This window comes from Neopsephotus bourkii, unplaced genomic scaffold (genome assembly GCF_033783945.1).
Source record: "Neopsephotus bourkii isolate Nb327-2 ecotype Australia unplaced genomic scaffold, CSIRO-AGI_Nbou_v1 NB_1183, whole genome shotgun sequence".
NCBI classification, from domain to species: Eukaryota; Metazoa; Chordata; class Aves; order Psittaciformes; family Psittacidae; genus Neopsephotus; species Neopsephotus bourkii.
Window position 1 is genome coordinate 1,215,828 of NW_026901668.1, and position 21,734 is coordinate 1,237,561.

At 37.1% G+C, this 21,734-nt stretch overlaps 2 protein-coding genes across 3 annotated transcripts in view; one reads left to right on the forward strand and one right to left on the reverse strand.

Moving 5' to 3' along the window:
- Window positions 1-10,400, forward strand: part of PLCZ1 (phospholipase C zeta 1) — a 53,317-nt gene extending 42,917 nt beyond the window's left edge. The window contains exons 9-12 of the mRNA XM_061363898.1: window positions 1,800-1,972; window positions 5,274-5,406; window positions 7,083-7,232; window positions 10,242-10,400. Of these exons, the coding sequence (XP_061219882.1) occupies window positions 1,800-1,972; window positions 5,274-5,406; window positions 7,083-7,232; window positions 10,242-10,324 (539 nt within the window). The 3' untranslated portion in view covers window positions 10,325-10,400. The remainder of the gene's footprint in view (window positions 1-1,799; window positions 1,973-5,273; window positions 5,407-7,082; window positions 7,233-10,241) is intronic.
- A 2,207-nt stretch (window positions 10,401-12,607) lies between these two features.
- Window positions 12,608-21,734, reverse strand: part of PIK3C2G (phosphatidylinositol-4-phosphate 3-kinase catalytic subunit type 2 gamma) — a 210,475-nt gene continuing 201,348 nt past the window's right edge. For both annotated transcript variants that reach the window (XM_061363896.1, XM_061363895.1), the window contains exons 32-33: window positions 18,860-18,985; window positions 12,608-13,337 (exon numbers count right to left, since the gene is read on the reverse strand). In XM_061363896.1, the coding sequence (XP_061219880.1) occupies window positions 13,185-13,337; window positions 18,860-18,985 (279 nt within the window). In that variant the 3' untranslated portion in view covers window positions 12,608-13,184. The remainder of the gene's footprint in view (window positions 13,338-18,859; window positions 18,986-21,734) is intronic.

Consider the following 21,734-nt stretch of genomic DNA (forward strand, 5'->3'; position numbering starts at 1 on the left):
TTATCTGTAGATCATACCAAGACCCAGGCTTCAACGCATCTCAGGATTGCAGCTTTTCAACATTCATTGCACTGCTTGAATCAGTGTATTGAGATACAAGGGTCATATAGCACCGCATTCGGGGCTGTTTCTGGATGATGTGTTAAGTCATAAAAAACAAATTGTGAACCACTGCTAAACTATACAAGAGAACACTTAACCTCTTTAAAAAAGGCTGCGGTGTGCAGTGGGTAATATGAACACTTAATAGTTTAATTACAGTTGTCAAAGGTAAAATAGACTTAAAGTTGCTTTGTATATTGACACAGAATCTGTGCTTGCACCTACATTAGCATTTAGTTCGAAACAGGAGTGCATGTTGTGGTTTTTTGTTTTGTTTTTGTTTTTCTGGGGCTTTTTTATGCAAGGTTCCCAATTGTTCCTCCTTATTGTATGTTGGGTCATGCTGCAGAGCAATCTTAGCACAGATGGAATTCCTTTCAGATGAAATAGAGGATGGCACTCTAGAAGCACTTGATGTATTCCAGCTATTAATTGGTACTGAGGTCATGGGACCAAGCTAGAGCTCTCTCTGAAGTAACCCCAGTGAAAACATGCGTAGCGCGAACATTCCATCCATAATACCAGCTGCTTCACTCTACAGATCTGTTCCTATTTGTGTCATTTACTGCAGATTTTTTTAAAAGGATCATCAAAGCAGTGAAGAAACAAATATTTTTTTTGCAGTGAAACAGATCTAATTTTCTTGCATTTTCCATATGAGATAAGGATTTCTGATTTATGAAAAATGTTCATTCAGTGTATTTAGATTATCTCCATAGGAACATGTAATAAGGTCCTCCTGAATTATTATGAGTCACTTGTACTGTTTAAAGTCTTCATTTTTTTTCCTACCAAGAGATCAAGTAAATCACTTTTTATCATTTTCTACTTAACACATGTCATGTTATCACTTCACTGATTTGACTTGTGCATTTTCTATTTTGAATGTGACAAGAAGCTCCAGTGTACTGGAATAGGTGGAAATTTCATTAAACAGGTCTATTTCAATATCGGCTTTATCTCATGAATTACAATATCCTGTTGATGAGAAGTGTGTTATTTTATTATTGCTCCTGCAGCAAACCAGAAGTGTTATGAGATGCCAAGGAAAGGAAAAGAAAATCTATCAGGTGTATACTAACAGCAAACAATAGGACGAGAGGATTAAGCTTGAAGAGCGATCACTCATAAATTTAAGAACACTTTTTAAATTCTTTTACTTCTATAAACATATATGTATTTTTACTGAATATTCTGTCTCTAAACTAAAGCTTACTGGTCTTAAGGGTGACATGCTTTTATGAAGTCTGCACCATAACTGTGGTTAGTTATAAACCTGTGTTTTTGCCTTCTGCACCAAAACTTTGTAAGCAGGTTCAGGGTTGCAGGGTCTTGCTGCTGTAGAGAAAAGAGTATGTGAATTTAGTCCTTATGGAGAAAAAAGATCTCTCATTTCATATTATCCAAGGTCTAGTTTAGAAAGAAAAGGAAAATCATGCAACACAACTGCACTGTGAAAAAAAGTACTATAGAGTAATTCTTAAAACGTGGTGCAGTTCTAAATAGTGCACTTCCTTTGCACGTGAATAAATCATCATTGAATACTGCTGAATTTAAAAGAAATAACAGAATCTTACATAAGAGTTGAAAGATTTTTATTTTGATCTTATTTGCTTTTGAGTTTACTGTCAGAAAGCTGTTTTATAAAGTAACGTGGACTGTAAATCACTAAAATCAATATTTATTTAATTTTATAGTGGCCTTAAACTTTCAGACACCGGGAGTGCAAATGGAATTGCAAAATGGAAAATTCCTAGACAATGGTGGTTCTGGCTATATTCTGAAACCAGAATTCTTGAGAAATCAAGGTTCATCATTTACCCCACACAATGTGGGAAGATACAGTAAACCCATGTCTCTGTCAATAAAGGTAAGCTTAGGGTAGGTTTTGGTTTGTTTCATAAAATGTGAAAACAAATGTCATGTATGTAGTTCAGACCTATTTTTATGTATTATTGGTTTGTCATTTTATCCCCATTTCTGGTTGTTGGGAAGTTTAATGCTTTTTTCTTAACATGTTAAAACTGTCATATAGTATCTACTGCTATTTGGATGGTTTCCCATATGCAGTTCACTTATGTTTGCTAAAAATGCGTAGGTGTTCAAAAGTAGTAAGAGTTTGTAAAAATACATGAGTTTTCACGGTGTTATATGCAGAAATGTAACTTTCACTGTGTTTCAAGTGTAGCTGACAAAGGGACTTGTCAGTTACCATTGTGGGGACTGAAATCTGAATAAAAATCGAATGTGCACTTTTGTTGTTACTTTAAGTATGAGTAGTACCACATATACTATTATAATGCTAACTGACAAATGGAAATGTTTAAAGGTACAATAAGAAGATTTATGCTTCTTTTAAATTTCATTATCTTCCCATGAATACATAAAGAGCTATCATCCTAAGATGATATAAATAAGTGTAAAAAGTGTGCTGAATCAATAAGCCTTTGAATTATTTCTACTTCCTACTTCTCTCAAATTAAAATCTGATTTACTTCTTAAAAATATTAGAAATATACCCCCTTTTAAAATAATGGGTTAGAAAAAAACTTATTGAGTTCAAGTAGATGTTTTGCAATTGTTCACTATTTAGAATACATTTTCCAATGAAAAAGTGCTATTTCTGATTACATAGTACACTATTGGCATAAATGCCATTTAATTACCATAAATTTAGTGTATAATTAATATTTTGTTTCTTTCAGAAAAATAAATGGTAGAGATAAAGCATTAGTTAAATACCATTATAAAATACTTACATAATATATGCACCTAGTCAAGAACACTTTAGTGTCCTAACAGTAAATATACCAATTATGAATAGACATTACTGGATGATTTCAAGCACCCATGCATATACAGCAGTTATTTTAGCCCTTATCTGTATAAAGCTGGAATTAATTAAGATGAGGAAAAATCCACAATTGTAATGTGAGAGACAGACAAAATCATTGATAATTGTAAGGAAATTTCTGAATTTGGAAGAAGTTGGAAAAGAGAAAGGCAGCTTTATAGACTGAGGATGCAGACTGAGACTGTAGATTGGGTAGTGAAGGATATAAAGAAGCAACAGCATCTTAACAGCTGAGGGACTGTAGGGTGGAGAGAGCCCCATTGATAAAGTCAGCAGCAAAACCCAGGGAATGGTTGAAGACAAAAAGTCAGGGGCAGCAGTAAAAGGAAAACCAGCTTCTGCTAAGGAAGAGATTGTGAAAATTACTTATCAGAAGCCAAAGATATAAAACAACTGGGGGTCAAATTTCTCAAACTGACTGCAATTGAGTGAAGAATGTAAGTGAACACAAAAATCGCATAGGGCCCAATTTTATGGAATTCAATATCCTTCTTAACATGATGTGCCACAATTCCCATCAACAAGAAGCATACAGCCTTTGAAGCAGAAATACAAATATGCAAGGTACTTCATAAGAAACCTTCTGAGCCTACTGTGTTATTTATTACTCTCTCTATATGGCTCCTTCACATTGGGTCTCAAAAATTAATTGGACCTACGGCTCTTCTCAGTGGCAAACAATGAAAGGACAAGGGGAAATGGGTACAAATTGGAACACAAGAGGTTCCACTTAAACCTGAGAAGAAACTTCTTCTCAGTGAAGGTGACGGAACACTGGAACAGGCTGCCCAGGGAGGTTGTGGAATCTCCTTCTTTGGAGACATTCAAGACCCGCCTGGACACGTTCCTGTGTAACCTTATCTAGGTGTTCCTGCTCCGGCAGGGGGATTGGACTAGATGATCTTTTGAGGTCCCTTCCAATCTCTAACATACTGTGATACTGTGATACTGTGATTTTGGTCACTGTGTGCTGAAAAAAATTCCCTCTTTTCCTACCCTGTGGGAAATATAGTTAGATATAATATGGCAGTGGGGTAAGATTGAGAAGCAGGACTTGGGCAATATGTCTGAATTTTCATCATGATATTTGAGCATGTCAAAGGGCCTCTGCTGTAAGTGGGCAGTCCATTAGTGCTTGGATCTTACATACTGAAGGTGTTAGCTGCTTTCTGGAAAGAAATGGACAGCACCAGGATTTGCTAAGCCACTGTGCTTCAATATTTCAGGCTAGAACTTTTTTTAGAACAAGGTGATACAGAAAATACCCAAGCAAAAAGTAGAATCTGTGGGGTTTGAATTTTAGGTGGTTGACAGGGGAACAAGAAACTGTATCATGAATTTTGATGCTTAGTCCTGAGATCTGGACAGCGAGTCGGATCTTTCACCTAGGCTGGCAGGCTTGTATATCTCTCTTGATATATTCCATGTGTTTATTTCTAAAAGCAGATTGCAGTACAGATGGTTATTCTCTCCTAGATGTCCTGAACTGTAGATAGAAAGCAGAAAAAGTTGTGACTTTCATAAATCCTTTCTTAGGCTGGGTGCCAGACTACAGGGCAGTGCGAGGCAAAATTTCCAGGGAGCTAACTAAATTAAGGAGAAAAACATCAGGGAGCCTACTAAATGCAGAGGTTTTATACGTTACTGTGATAGAGAAGGAACACAGGTAGGGCAGTCTGCTACATACCCTGTAACATAATGCTGATGTTACTGTGGGTGTTAGTGCTGGTCCACTGGACACAGCTTTAATAAGAATTTATGAGCTTGATCTCAGAAAATCCAAAAATCATAAGACTGATTTCCCCAACATTATTATTTTGCATGGTAATCAAGTATAATTTTAACGACTAAATATTGAACAAAAACTTAAACCAGAAAATTTTTCTTTAAAGCATGGTATCAGATTTATTTATCTATTTTTTACAGTAAGGGTGAGGAAGCACTGGAATATGTTGCCCACAGAAGTTGTGGCTACCCCAACCCTGGAAACGGTCAAGGTCAGGTTGGATAGGGCTCTGAGCAACTCACTCTAGCTGAACATGTCCCTGCTCATCACATGGAGGTGGGACTGGACAACCTTTAAAAGTCAGCTTTTCCAACCCAAACTATTCTATGAAATTAGCCAAGAATTAAATTAAATGGGAAGCACCATATTCTTAATCTCATTGCCTTTAATATGTATAACATCTTATGGCTGGTATATGCTTCTTATAGTAGTTTCTGATGTAACAGTTTTTGCTACTATGACTACTACATGGCTACTACTTAAAGTTCATTCTTAGAGTTATTTCAGTAAACTACAACTTTAATTTTTCAGCTCATCAGTGGTCATCAGTTACCACCCAGTAACATGGCGAAGACTAACAAAGCTGACCCTTTCGTGCAGATAGAAATTTATGGTGTTCCAGAAGATCAAAGAAAAAAAAAATCTAGTGTTATAAGAAGGAATGGTAAGCATCAGTCTTACTCTTTTGACTGTGAACAAAGCATAATGTTTTATAATGAATTACCTTTTTTTTTTTTTTATCTGAAGAAGTTGTTACGTACTGATAGAGACTGCCACTATTTTTCTCTAGACTAGGATATTCTGGCACAGAAACTGTAGCAGAAGTTCATGCTATGTTCCATTTTTGTAGACTAGTAGGCTAAGGAAGCATGAACTCTCCTAGTTAGTAGTACTCTCCTGCAGGAAGTTAGAATGCATTGTCTTTACTCACTGTTGTGGGCTCACCCTGGACAGCAGCTCAGCCCCACACAGCTGCTTGCTCACTCTCCCTCAGTGGAATGGGCAGTAGTGAGAAAACTCTTGGATTGACATACAGTTTAATAGCTAATGCAAAAGCTGTGCATTCAAGCAGAGCAAAAGAATTCATTCAATGCTTCCCGTCAGCAGGCAGATTTTTAGCCATTTCCAGGAAAGCAGGGCTTTGTCATATGGCTACTTGGGAAGACAGACACTGTGAATGTTTTATCTTCCTCCTTTCTCCCAGCTTTTTTTATGCTGAGCATGATGTTCTATGAGCTTGGGATCAGCAACTGACTGATCCCCTTGGTCAGCTGGGGTCAGCTGTCCTGATTGTGTCTCCTCTCAACTTCTTGTGCACCTCCAGCCTCCTTGCTGAGATGGGGAGGGGGGCAGTTGCAGCATGAGAAAGAGAGAAGTCCTTGACACTATGTGAGCACTGCTCAGCTATAGCTAAAACACTGGTGTGTTAGCAACACTGTTTTGGTCACAGATCCAAAACATAGAACCATATGGGTTGATATGAAGAAAATTAACCCTTTTCCAGCCAAAACCAGCACACAAATTGTTAAATTTAAAGAAATTATTTTTCTGAAGTTTCTGTGACTTAACCACTTAGCTCATATGAAGTTTCTAGTAGGACTAGTCCCTTAATTGCTTGACAGTGTACTCTTTGTAGTTGTCTTCGAGTATTCACTTACCTTTATTATATAGATATTCTTTATGCCTCAGATGAAAAGTTCCCTGTGATCTCTTAGAGTTCATGCCTTTATTTTTTTCCTTTTTGTAGATGTCTGCTGCTGTTTTAAATTGGCCCCTGAATTTCTTTTCTCAAGACAAAGCACCTCCCTCCTTTTCCACATACTTTTTTTGTATTTTTAGTCAAGTGATAGCTTTGATACCTTAATTTGTTTAGCTCCTGTCTCATTTTCAGTGCTGTAAAAGGAGAAATTTTGGCAAAACCATGAAATTGGTATGGCTATAGGAAAGTTTTAGTTGACCAGAGGCTTTTAACCTGGCTATTGGTCCAACTTTACTCTCTTCTGAGATGACAGTAACTTTCTTAGGCTTTTGATTTACACTATTATGTAGCTAATATATGACAAACTCTTAGAAGGGGCTGGCCTGCAAGTCTCAAGCTCTCTATGTTTGCTTCATTCTGAGAACTTACATCTGATAGTCCACAATCTGCACAAAAAGTATGACTTACATGTTGCTGCAGTCAGTGGAAGTCTCATAATTTGTTTAAATGGGCACAGAAATCTAGGGAAAAAGACTGAATCTTTACCAGTTCAGACTATTGATAGGAGGTACAGTAATTCAGGTATTAAGTAGAATGAATGCAATAGTATTTTGATACAGCATATTTTCTCTTTTCATCAGCTTTGAGCCCTAGATGGGATGAAACTTTCTCTTTTACTATCCAAGTTCCAGAACTGGCATTGATACGCTTCTGTGTGGAGGATGAGGTATCTCTGGGTTCAAATGAATTCCTTGGTCAATACACTTTACCGGTGCTCAGTCTGAACAAAGGTAATATTTTCATATGAGACACCTATAATGACTCAAAACAAAAAACCAAACCCCCAAAACTGAAAAATAACAGTATTTCTGGCTTTTATCATTAGTGTAAGATTGTTAGATGTTTATGTCCCAAAGGAGACTTGCACAACCATATGTGAGAATTGCACAACCATACGTAAAAATTGCACTCTCTTTTAAGTCACTGTAGTCTCTGAATGCAAGTACACAGTGTAGAAATCAAAAGGATATTAATGACATTCAATAATTTCCACTGCACTATTCCATTTTAGATAACAACTTCTCAGATGGTATTTTAACACACTGCAATAGGAAACAGGAAAAGAGATTAGTCAGAAGCACTATAAAGGCAACATTTTTGTGCACTTTCTACTCAGGCTCAAAACCCAATACAAGCAAAATTAAAAAAACCCTAAAACCAAAGCCAAAACCCCAAATCAACCAAAAACTAAACCCCCCGAAATGCTCAGGTAACCAGGTAAAAATGCTCAATTTTTCAGAGTAGAGAATGAAGAATATAAATTAAGGAAAATATTTGTGGTATTTTTTGTTCTAGTGTTTGTTTTAGTGTACAGCTTCTGGAGTTGTACATGATTAATAGGCAGCACATAAAGAGCAGACACAGAAGTCAGCAGGCCAAGGAGAAAAGCTTATGTAAAATGGCTACTTACTATATTGAATTTCCAAAGCTATTTCTGACAAAACAAACAACCAACTTTTATTAGTGAATGAAGATGTGAAGGCAAAATGTTGGAACAGGCAACCGGCACTGTGCTTTTTATTAAGGTTAACAGGATTTTTAATGGCTTTTTCTTTCCAGGTTCTGAAATCATAAAGCTGTTTGTGATTCTTAGCTGAGGTTAAGGAGTTACACAAGAACAAAGACATTACTCTTAAAGCACACTTTTTTTTTGTTTTTTTTTTCCAACATAAATCTTTACACTGATCACCTTTTACTTTCCTTTTATTTATATATTTCAGATTAAAGATTAAGACCCCATGCCAAATCAGGATGTCCGAGACAAACCTATGTAGCAGACACTGAGGCTTGCATATGCTTGAAAAAAACATCAATTTGTCTCTAATGTGCCTGTAGCAATTTCAGTCAAAATTGGGAATTCATGTTTTGAAAATGTAAGAGCAAGCTGATTCTACAGGAAAGGTTTTGAGTGCAGCACTTCAAAATGCTAGAAAATGAGTATATGTACAAAAAGTATAAACAGTGCCAAACAAATTGCCCAACCCCCACTTAACACAACATTAAAAATATAAGATGTCCTGAAGATGCCCAGAGACATAAATAAAAATGCTTCTAAGAGATGAAAATGACAGATAATTGCAAAATTTATCGCAATGCTTAACATTGAGACCTCTGGATTCCAGGTCTGCAACCATGGATTTGCTTCAGGTACCTAAGTAGTGAAAAGGGAAAATGTGTTTACAGAGGGAGTCACAACAGCCTAGACTTCTTAGGGAAAAACAGTGTAAACCATGCTGAAGAGTGATTTAGGATTTCAGTTTTACTCTTCATGGCTCCAGTTGCTTTAATGTTTATTACAAGATTGAGCCTTCTTCCCTGGGATTCATATCCCTGAGGGCAAGTTGCTTCCAAAAGCTGAGCACTGCTTACATCTTTATTTTCTTTGACAGGCAGTGGGACAAAGTTGTGCCATTGCCACCCTCCACTGGATTTTCTCTTGAAAGAATTCAAATGTATATCATTACTGCTTTCCTTTACCCAGCAGCAGCCTCCCAGCTCAGTTGTAGCATACACTGGGGAAGAATGCTTGCTGCCTACACGTACCAGTATTTTATTTTTCATGCAGTGATTAAGTAGGTATGCTCTGATTAAGTAGGTATACTCAGAAGGGCTGAAAGTGAGAATAATTCTCTAACTGAACGGTCTTTAATCTTTAGCAAGAGTAGTGGGGTCCTGAGTTACAGTCCCTGTTTAGTGAGTCTGCCATGTAGACAGGAGTCCAATTATTACTGCTATTACCATTGGATCAATTAACAGTTAATTATTTAATACTATTAAAAAATTTTACTCCTTTCAGAATGCTTTGGAGAATATTCTCTAAGTAGGGGCTAGAACATGGTCTTTAGAAATGAGTCTTTGTCCCATCTTTGGATAGGAAATAAATTATGTCTTCTTGATACTTCTGAGATCAACTTCTAAAAGTTATCTCAAACGCGTATTGCCTGGCCTTGGCTTTAATATCTGCTGCCCAGAAGATACTTACTTAAATAGCTGCAGTTACATATACACAGATAAAACATAGAACATGTTTCTTAATCAAAAGTTACATTATTATGATGAAATAATAGACATTTACAGTGTTCTAAAGAAATACAGGCTGAGTTTTGGAGAAGGGTTTTTGTTCTTTGAAGAGGTAAATTAAGTGTGAAGTTGAGAACTATAGTTTCTCCAACTGCTTTGACAAACAGATTAACATGTAGTTTCTGAGGCATGCCTTATTTCTGATACTGGGAATCACTCATATATAAAAAGAGATGCTTAACAGACTTAAGATTTCATGGCAGAAGATCTTACATTACATTTATTTTCTGCCTTTGCTGGACAGTTCTTTACTGCTGCAACACCGTTCTCCTCTAATGCACTAGCACTCTTGATTCACAAGCTATTTAATTTGCTGTCAGAACAATGCATGCAGCACATATCTTTGGATGTTAAAATGCATGCTTTCTCCATGATTAAACATCATTGAGCTAAAAGTCTTTAGTTTGAAAAAAAACACCACATCCTGAAATACACTGGAGTTTTTCACTATGTGTCGAACATACCAGAATTTAAATACTGCAAGTGTAGAGGAGAAAACCATTAGAAATGGGATATGGGCTTTGTATAATTTCAGTTTATTTTAAAGAGTTATTTAGAGAATCACAAATTATTCCTTATTTGCACAGATCATAAAACCACTCCATCTTAATCTTTGTGTTTGTGGTTAAGACGCTAATAAAGTGTCATTATATTTACAGGTTACCGTAATGTTCCCCTGTTGGACAAATATGGCACAAGTCTCAAACCTGCATCACTGTTTGTTCATATATGGTACTACTAACGACAGTCTGCAGTAATAGTTCTGAATGATCACTCCCTTCTCAATAAAGCAACATCACCTGGCTTGCAACAACCCAGTGGTCTAGTTTCCAGAGTGGTATGTTCTTGAGGTTTTATTAAGCTAATGGGACTTCTTGTGTGAGTAAATAGTATCCTGAATAAGTAACAGATACTGCTGTTGGCTCTACCATTACTCACACAGACTGGACTTCTTTGGATATTTTTTAAATTAAGTTTATTTCACTTTCAGGTAGTTTCAAAATTATGATTAATTACTGAGACGAATCGTATAATATTTATGATCTGAGACTGCAAAATTTTGAGCACGTTACACTGACATTTTTATTTGTATTGAACAAAATTTCTTACCATTGTATCTCTCTAAGAAAACAGGAAAAATTACACATGCTATGTACCCTTTCTGTTTGGGCTACGCCTATGTCCACTGTAATTTTGCTACCTGGGAAATAGTTTTGAGGAAAAAAACAGCTCTTAAAATGATAAAAACTCGGATGCTAATATCAATACCTTTTCTCAGATTAGTCTTCAAACCCCTGCTGCTAAAGACAGACAAATAATTCACAGACTGATTTGTGAAGTGCTATGTTCCTCATAACAGCAGGGCGCTCAGGATACATCTGACTGTGAACTCAGGAAATAGGAAGTACAATGCTTTGAGGTGAATTAGAAGAATTTTTGAACAGGCAAGGGCTGATTGTGTGACTTAAGTTCTCTGAGGACAACTTCTTGCCTGATATAGCTATTGGTGTAGATCTTGCCCATAAGACACAATGTTCCCATCTTCCTCACAAAACTGAAGCCCTGTTGAGCTTCCATAGGAAAGTATCTATCCAGTTAACCACAGCTTTGTTACTCAAACGTGGGGTTTTCTTTTAAAGGATGCTATTTTGATAGGTTTATTTCTTTAATACTGAAAAGCATTGCTGATGTTTGCAGACAGTTCTAATAATATTACATTTTAATGCTCTTTTTATTTAATGCCATTTTAATGTTATTTTATGTAATGTTGCTCTAAGATGGAAAATCAGGGCACACAGTAAACAATGATTAGAAAATGTCACAGGAAATAAGACTATTAGAAAATTACATTATAGTTATAATAAGGAAACCAAGATAGTAGACTAAGAAGATGCTAAAATCAATATTGAGCTGTAAGGTCAGGTAATTTGATAACGTTTAATCTGGCCTCAATGTGTTTTCTGTGCTTGAGTGACAAGACACTTGATTCTTTACCCAGGAAAGCCTATAATCTAAAATGTCAGAATTACTGATCTTTGTAGTGATCATATTTGTATGCTAGCCAATATCCCTTTCATGTAGTAAATATTTTATATCTTTTTTCAGCTCTGAAGAATATTAATAATATTAATATTCAAGCAAAGTTCCCCACAGCTCTCTTTACTGAGGAGTTTAATACACCAGACTGCCTGGGGAAATTATTCTTAGGTAAAAACTGACCAAGTGACATGGTCAATTGGTTTGATGCTGAGAAAAACTCCAGCTTATTTAGCTTCCTAAATAACATTCTGAGTGCCATTTCAGAAGCTTTATACAACACTACCTTCTGAAGACTTATTTGTGAGTATCCTTTGAGAGAAGAAGGCAATTACGTTCAGCTTCTGCCATTACTATTCCTCTGTTAACCACTTTTCTACCTGGTAGGACAAATGTCAGACCTTGTCAGTATATAGAAACTTAAAATTTTACAGCAGATCAGATCTCAAATAAACATGTCTCCTGTGCCTTAAAAATGTGCCCTTCATCCTGGAAAGGTACATATACATGGTCAGCTATGTGTGTCTAAGAGGCTGGCGGTAATGGACAGTTCAATCTGGCTGCTCACATGCTAAATGTTTAAAGATGTGCTTAAGTGCTTCCTCAATTTAGGTAAAAATGCTTTGAAGAACAGAGTCCATAATTACCTCAGTGAGCTCAAAGGAACCACTCACATTCATTGTTTAATATGTATATGTACGTTTTATAGCCCTGAGGTCAATGCATGTATTGACTTGATTCCCTTACGCAGCAGTAAGAATGAAATACACTAAGACTGGTGAACAAAGATCCCTTAGAGTGTAATCTTTAACAAATACCACACTGAAAGCTCACATTCACTATGTTCTATTTGTGATATTAGCTCCTGCCTTCTCCTGTCTTCCCACAAATAACCAGTTACATCTGCTTCTTGAATGACAGAATAAAAGAAATAATGACATATCAACAAATTAATATCCTGAATTGAGTGGTACTACATCAGAAGTTAAAAACGCAGCAACATATATTGCCCAAAATGTGTAAAGTGCACAGTTTTTATGTTCTTTTTTTTTTTTTTAAGTATTGATTGTATAAGATGTAATGTAAAATTTGCCAGACATCTGAAATGCATTGGCACCCAGGGAACCATCCCATGGTTCTCTGGTGAAATCATTATATGCAGTGGGGTCATAGAGAATGCTGACAAATTACACCATTATCAGCATTGTTTCAACACAGTAAATTAATGGGCAAAGAACTAGGCCCCACACTTCAATGTGTACAGATTTTAACATTCTTAACGTACTACTTAATGCAAACAAAACAAAAACCTTTATTGCTGTCATAAGAACTTCCTGCATGCTGCTACAGGTTCCTAGCATGTGATTTCTTAAACTCACACTGACAGGAATCTGTTGCAGGAAGATGGTAGCAATTTTAAGATAATAGCCTTATGATTAGAAATGTTGAGGTATGTGATCAGCAGATGACTGCATATTCTCAAGGGCAACTGAGACAAAATGTGCCGCGGGAAGTGGGATAAAGAAACATCAGTGGATAAATAATTGAATTATCTCAGAAAACATTTAAATTACACTGTTTCCCAGCGGATACCACTTTTCTTCATTTAACTGGACACTGCTCAGTTGAATGTTAACAGCTCCCACAAATGTTCCTTTGCTTTTCACAACAAGCTTCAGTATACAGCCTTGGAGCTCTGTGACTTTGTCATACACAACCTGAAATAATATACAGTGAAATAAAAAAAAAACCCAGAAAACAGTTATATGAATTTGTAAATCTATTTGTCAGGTAAAACAATTACTTTAGTACAGCATTCAGGATAACCAATACAACTTTGTGAGAATTGCTTTGAATTGCCGGCCATAATTATAAACTACTAACCATCAGCCAAGTTCACTTAACTCAGTGAATTTACCTCAGAAATATATTTGACCATATGTAGTTTATATGAAAGAGATCCTGCCAGTTTAGCCTTGTGAAATCTGATTACCAAGCATTTGTGAATAAAACTGAAACCTGTGTTGCACAATGCTTGAGGAAAAAAATAGGTGTATGTAATTTTCCCCATGAAAACTGAAACCCTAACTTAAGCAGAGTTTTGAATTCAAATGTGAATATCAGTTCCTTCATGAAGTTCACCAGAAAATGATAGTACAGTTGATTTTCTGGAGAAGAGATTCAGGTGGAAGGTTCTCATCATGGGCAGCAGCATGAAAACAAAAGATAGCTAATTCTGCAGAAGTGTAGATTATCTTTTCATAACAGATGCTTTGATAAATGGCATTGCTCTTCTGCAAAAATCAGAAAAAAACCCGAGGAAAATAGTGCTGATGTCAATTTTTTTAACCTATGTATGTTGCATTTGTTCATTAGTAGTACCTTAAATCAACTTTCTGTTGCATTGATATGTCTTATACAGGTGTATCACATCAATGCACAGTACCTCAGAGTTTTTCCTCAGTACTGTGCTTGCGATTAAACCTTGTGCTACATACCAGAATTAAAAAAGATCAAGCCAAAGTAAAACCATATTTCTCTTAAGCAAAATTTCCATAAAATTTCATAACTGCTCTAGATCAAAAAACCTCTATAAATTTTACTATTTCAATACAAATTACTTTATGCGTGATTCTGGTTGCTAACTGTATGCCCATTATAAAAATGCTTGCAGTTTTTAATGGGGTTGTCAAATATTAAACATGACAGAAAGCTCATCCCACTCAGTAGAAGTTGTAGAATTCGAACATCTCTTTATTTGGACCCAATTTAGCAAGTGGAATTTACTAAATTTAGATGTTTCTGTTACTTGACTAGTGCTGTTAATACTTCTCAAATTAAATGAGCCAGCTTGCTTAGCATTTCTTTAGAAGATTACTAAGTCCTATAGTTTTTAAAACATCCTTGAAATTGCCTTAATACTATGAGAAGATACTGAGGTTAATTATGAAAGGTTAATGGTGTATTTCCTGAATTTTAAAAAAAACCCAGTCTGGAGTGGTAGGCTAACAAGAACAAGCTGCATTCAGAACAGATTCCTACATTTCAGTCTCTGCATTAACCAAAAACTGCTGAGTGAACTGCGTGTGGGTTGCTAAAATGTGAAAGAATGCTCTCAGCTAGTTTCAGGCCTGAAAGGTAAGCTTTGTTAAGGGAAGTACATTTAATCTAAAGTTTGTATGGCTGGAAATGATTTTCTATTTTAGTTGCAATGTAAAATGCTTTAAATTTTAATCTCCCTGTGCAGTTTAGAAAGCAAACACAGTGACATACTGTCACTTCAGGAGAATGGGAAAGTGAAACTGCCTAAAAGGTGTTTGCCAGTCAACCTGCTTGGATTTACTCTGCAGTTCGAATGCAGCTTGGGTTTCTACCTTGGACTACTGAGACCTCTGTGTACCTCCAATTATAGGAAGCAGAAATGGCCAAGGGAGATGTTCTGCAGACAGGCATAGAGTTGACAGAGGCTCCACGTCAGCAATGCTCCTCTCACTTCCTGGCAACACAAAGGTTGCTTCTGAACTTAAGGAGTGGATCATTATGGCTTCGGCTGCCCTCGTGGGACTGCAGAGCGATTCTGTCTGCACAGCAAGCTACAGAGATGTTGCAGAGAGGGCCAAACTGAGCAGGACATCAAGCTATTCTGTCAGCAAGCACAATGGACAGGATACCAAGATACATGATATAAGTGGATCATCAGTGCTGTGTGGATGAACACTGCCATAGGATGGGGGGGGGGGGGGAGAAAAACCTGCCCCACTCACTCTTTTTAACTTGCTTTTACTAGAGAGGTCTTATATTTCCTTTTCCATTTATAAACCTTTGTAAAACATAATTTGGAATAGCTTCCATGAAAGTCACACCCAGTGCTTTTCGGTGCTGATGGTTACCACATACCAAACTGTATGTAAATGAAAAATTCCAGCTTCTCTGTTCCCAGTGGCATCTTCCCATCAAAACCAAAGTGAAATGATGAACAAAAATTCAAAAAGCAAGGACAGGTATAAGATGCAATAATACAGTTTAGGATAAATCTATGATTTGATTACTGAAGTGATACTAAGGTTACTGTAGAAAGATGCCTTAATATCTTTGCCAATATAATAAAGATATAATCTTCAGCTGTTGCTTGAAATCAGAAAAAATGTACATGTAAGCTGTAAGAGTAAAGAAATCTTCAGTATAGTAGATTATAACAGGTGTGAACTGGGGAAATTAACAAATTTCAATCTTTGGACAAAAGGAAGCTTTAAACTTCGAGCAGTGACATACCTTACAGTGCAGGGCATGTAGTTTTCAAATGATCCCTAACAACTTCCTAAAATGGTGTTGCAAATTCAGCTGGAGTAAGGTATAAATCGTTAGGATGTAGGGACAGAAGAAAGGTCTCGAGATAGCTGAATTAGTATGTGGATAAAACAGGCAGCAGCATTTCATAATCAGAACAGTTAAGTACTGAAATGATTGTGTACTAAGAATCTTTGCATCCTATTTATATAGCCAGATCAAATGGAGGTGAGTTATATGTGGCCATGCAGCAAATCAGTGGGACAGTTAAGGCTGGAATTCAAGAATACCTGGCTCCAAAAAGAGTACTGTTGACCTACAGGAGTCTAATGACATTTTAATTGTAAATGTGGGACAGTTGCTTCTCCTTAGGTAGCCATGGCACAGTTCCTAGATTTGCTTTTAATTGTCCAAATTATCTTTGACACATGGTGCTGAGGGAGCAGCTGTGGCTCCTGGTGCAGTTCTCCCCTCCTCTTCCATCAAGCTTGCTGGGGCTATTCTGGGTGTTGCAGGCCAGCATCCCCTCTGCTCCAAGGGCAACTGCAATAACACCAACACGCAAATGTGTCCCAGGTATATTTGCTCACATTTGGCCACACCCCAAGGGCAGGACTGAGAGAGGTCTTTCTTGTTCTGACTTCATTCTGGCAATACACACTCTGCTTTGTCTTCAAGGTTTGCTTATTTTGTGGGTGTGTGTACAAACTGGGGATAACTGAGACCTTGAATCATGTCTCGGGGCAAATGCTACATATATGAGCAAGACCCCACTGCTGTTGGTTCTGACCATTGCAGCCTTTCTTGGCAAGAGTTTAAGCTTAAATCATTCAGATTTATCTTCAGTTTTTTTACTGTCTTTTGCTACTCTGGAACCTCCTGAGTAACTCTTATGGATTCCTAATATTGATCTATAAACAAGTATATATATTTTTTTCTCTTCACATTGCATTCCATTTTCCTCTTCTTCTCAACCATCATTTTTTAATGCAATGTTAGACCAACGTGAATGCAACAAACTCCCAAATCCAAATAAAGGAACAAGAAAAATAAAGGAGTGCTTGCTCAAAGCAACTCCAAAACATTTGGCATAGTTCATCCTACTGTCAGCCCTCCTGGACTTTCACATCTTTACTCTTACACACATGAGTAAAAATCATAAAATGTACTTTTGCAAGGCTGATAATGTGCTGTAGGCAGTCAAAAGCAATAGAAGTACAAAACTGAAACCAAAAATACCCAAGAGAAACACATTTCAGATTTTTTTTCAGTCTCAAACACAGAAAGAAATTAATATACAGCTTCCTTCCAGCGATTTGGCTTTAATAAAAACTTATGATCTCATAAAAAAGGCTAGTACATTTCTGTACACAGCGTTTGGACAGTAACTAACTTAAAAGACAGCTGACTTATATTTTTAGTAGTTTTTCTTCCCTGGGGTGGCTTTTGCCTCAGTCTACCAGCCTTGGACAGAAAATGCATACAGAATTACATCACATATGGAAGAACAGAGCTGCTAACAGCACAAGCATTGGGTTTGAAATGTCCAAGTTCAACGGAACCATATGTCCCCACTGCGATTAGCAGTTCCTGGTGAAAAAGATTGAGCATCTGTGAAGAAGGCTGTGAGTTTTGAGCAAAGGATATTAAAGTTTTCATGGAATTTCTCTTAACAGCATTGGAATGCCCCTCAACCACAGTTAAATCTCCTCCCAGTGACTACTGTCTGACTGATTTGGGATTTTCTTGCATTCAACTTGAGATAAAAATGATTAGCACAATAATTGACTTCCACCATTGCTGGCTGTTTCTTGTCTGTAGTACACTTGGGATACTTTACAATGAATGTTATATAATCATATTATATTTCTTTGCTTTAAATACCCTTCAAATGTAAAGGAATTTCTTCAGACAGGTCAATTGGACTCATTCCACTGTCTCTTTGATTGCAAAAAGAGGAAAGAACATAACAAAAAATAAATCCTAGTTCTCTGTTATTCTACTGCAGTACCATAGAGGGGTACACCCTCTGATACCATCTGTCTTGGCTGTTAGCAGCAATACTACTCTTACAGAAGCACTGAAAGTCATTAGTAAGTAGTTAACTTTTGTAATCAAATAGATGTGGGAAAAGAAAAATATTAAAACCACAGGACTGGGAAATGAGGAGATAAGGACTCTCAGTCTCAGCTAACTTATGTTTCATCATACCTTATCTATGAAAAAGGGTGGAGTGGTAGTATTTTCCATGCCTTGCACTTTAAAACCTGTTCAAAGACATCTGTAAATTGTTTTGAGGTCTTTAGGAGATTCATTATATGCAACAATTATAATCTCCAATTTCACCTACTGTTTGAATCAAACCTGCCCTTACAAAAGAATATAGTTTATGCCACTTCCCATTCTGTTGTAAATGCTTCTCTATACAACCATTTCTTTTCACCCCAGAGGCGTGAGCATTTCAGTGGTGTGTGAAGGAATTATATATGCTAGCTTTTTCACATAAAAAGAACTTGGCTATTTATTATTGTGTTATCATTTAGGACAGTGCCAACCAATTTGGTTGTTGATTTTCAAATGTGAATATGAATAATAGCATCCATTCAATTAGTACTTTTTTATGTTGTAAAAATCTGCATTGAAAACAGCCTAGGTTTTGCTGCAACAACGCTTGGTCCCATATGGCTAGCATGTAACTGTGGTTATGGGGTAAGATAAAGCAGTGAAATAATCCAACTGCTTTCCGGAAGAGAGAGACATAAAGAGACTGTTTCATTTCTGAGCAAGATGGAAAGCAGAATACTGTCCCTATTTGTGGTTCAGCTTATGATATGTTCCTCCTTTTTGATCTTACTCATTGCAACAGCTCAAAATGCTGTATTGTTATTTTACTTCAGGAGTGGGCAAAGAAAATCAAGTGAGAAACGGTGGAAAAAAAGTGACTGGTACTCACAATTTCATTGTAAGTAGGGTCAGAGCTTTTTGGAGCTGTTCTTGTTTTCCTTTGACTGACCTCACAAGGATCCGGCAGAAGATAAAATTCTGCATGTGCACTTGGGGCAGAGCCATCTGGGAGGCGCTGAAAAACAAAGTGTTCATAAATATGAATGCCCATGTTCTAGCAAAGAAAACAAATAAAAAGTACCAAATTAAATGTGGACTTTAAGCAGACACAGAAACATGTTAGATTCTCAGTATTCTCTTGGCTAAACTGGAGTGCTAGTGGAGTAAACAACAGGAATTCTCAGAATTCAGCTTAACATTGAATCAGAAAAATAGAAATAAACTGATACAAGAACAAGATAAAATGGCCTATCTTTAATATTTTATGTTCTGATGGAAAAACCCTTAAGCCTCAGTCTACTTTAACTGTGCTTAATCTGATACAAAGTCTAGCCCTTCCGTTTTCCAGAGCAATGCACAGAAACTGGATTCTAGAGAGCAAGCTCCTATTGATTTTAACCCCTACATAACAGTGCTGATGCTGAGGAGAACTGATTGTTTCTAAGGGTGTTTCATAAAGCATATTACTATAGAAAAGCCAGGAGCTTTTCCTGCAGCAATATGGGCAGAATAGAATTCTTACAATAACAGTCTTTCAGATCTCTTCCCCCACTCAGCTGTAATTTTCAAGTTCAGGTTACTGAATGATATGCTGCCTCCCTGGCAGTGTTCAAGGCCAGGCTGGATGGGGCTTTGAGCAACCTCGTCTAGTGGGAAGTGCTCCTGCCCGTGGCAGAGGGGTTGAAACTAGATGATCTTTAAGGTCCCTTCCAATTCTGTGATTCTATTATTCTATTCCGGACATTCCATTTTATGGCAGCTACTTGAGGGCAGAGCCAATCTATTAACCAGGCTCAGCTATAAGCTAATGCTGGTGTATGGGGAGTTTTTTGATAGCTTCTGAACAGCTGTAAGGTCACTCCTAAAGCAACATTACAACGACTCAGAAACCACACTGGTAGTAGGAGAGGCTTTAAAAGAATCCAGAAGAAACATAATAATGAAAAACTGTGGAACATGTATTTTGCCAGCATATGTCACTTAGTGCTTAGCTTATAATTAATGAGAAACCTTTGTGTTGGTAACATAGTATACAATCAGAAAGCATAAAATAGGGCATATTAAATATCAGCAATTGAAATTGTATTATCAGCATTTTAGGCAGCGAGTTTACCTGAGAGCTCACAGGCAATCCAGTGACAGGATGCAAATGCAAATACGGGCAAAAAGAAGTGATCTTAAAATGTTTGGAACTGATGAACCCACAGCATTACGCAGGCAATTGCATTTATATTTCTCATTGTAATTTTACCTGGCACAGAATAAAGTAATTTCTTGGATTTTGATTATTCACAGTATGTGTCTAGAAAACTGTGGTTGTCTCCAGGCATTATCAACAACATACCCTTGTGACAGGAGAAACTGCTGGTGTCCTAGCAATAAATAACTTTTCTATGGGAAGAAAAACAGTGCTTGTGTGTGTGAGCAATCAGTTCTTGCACAACAAATCTCTGGGGTTTGTTATCTGAAATGATCCTTCAAGGCAGATGATATGGTCAACTGTTAAAGCTTATTACTGCTATTGTTAACACTATACAGCATCAAAGGATGCACTACTCAAATCATTACATACTGTCAGTGCCCTGTGAACTATTGATGTTATCCATACTAAGCTCCCCAAAGTCCATCTGATTTAAAATGTACATGGGCTTTAGATAGATGGCATTCAATGGTGAAAGTAAGAATGCCATTAAATTGCAGTGAAACTAACAGATATTTTCCTAGGACAGAATACGACAATGGTAATGCAAGATTTTTAATTTACATTGTCCATTTGAAGGTTCACCTCTATTGATGAGGAAAATACTAAAACTTCAACCAAGGGTTATAAATAACGGTAAATTGCACTCCCTTTTAAAAATCAGGAAGGAGAAATAAATGTAGCCTTAAATACAAGTCCAACCATCTTCATGGTAATCAAGCTCTTCCCTTCTCAATGAATAGGTACGTATCACCACAACTTGAAGGTCAACAGATTTCAGTTGTTTCAGACAAAAAAAAAGGAATGTGGTAAAGAAAAGGGGGTCGGGGGTGGGGGTGGGTGTCATTGTTGAAGAAGACCTTACCAGCTCAACTGCTGTGGCCCGGTACAAGCATGGAAATAGAGTACAGGGAGAGTCTTGCAATATATCAGGCTTTATAAATCATCCCAGCAGCGCTTTTCCTAACCAGACACTTTGTCAGAGCTAATTTCAAAAGCTGAGGTTAGCTGTAGCTACAAAGGGCACAGGGATGAGGAGCCCATCTGGTAAGCAATGGGCTACAGAGGTAACAGGATGGCTGCATCCATCTGGTTCTGCTCCCCTTTGAGCTGCCAGATAGGATGGCAAATCACAAGTGCTGTGCCCCACTGTGCACCTCAAGACAACAAAGGCACAGATCAAGGCATGGTTGTTTGCATCTGAAACAGGCTCAATCTGACATTCATCTTCCAGGGAAAGAATCCAAGCTGATTGCCTTGTGATTGTTTAACAGGATGGGGTATCCAGAAGCACATGCGATGAATAGGAAAAAAAAAACAGATAAAATTGTCAGTATGCCTTTGAGTTGTGCCTTCTTCCCTGCTAGCAATGCTGGCATATTATCTAGCCTTCAGCCAACTAACCTTTCTCCATTAGCCAACTCCTCCCAAAACCTAAGGCGGCACTTTGCAGTACTGCTGTGGCCATATGAAACACACAGAGAAAATGACTTCTTGCTATCCCTTTGAATGTAGCTAAATGCATAGAATCATAGAATAGTTAGGGTTGGAAAGGACCTTAAGA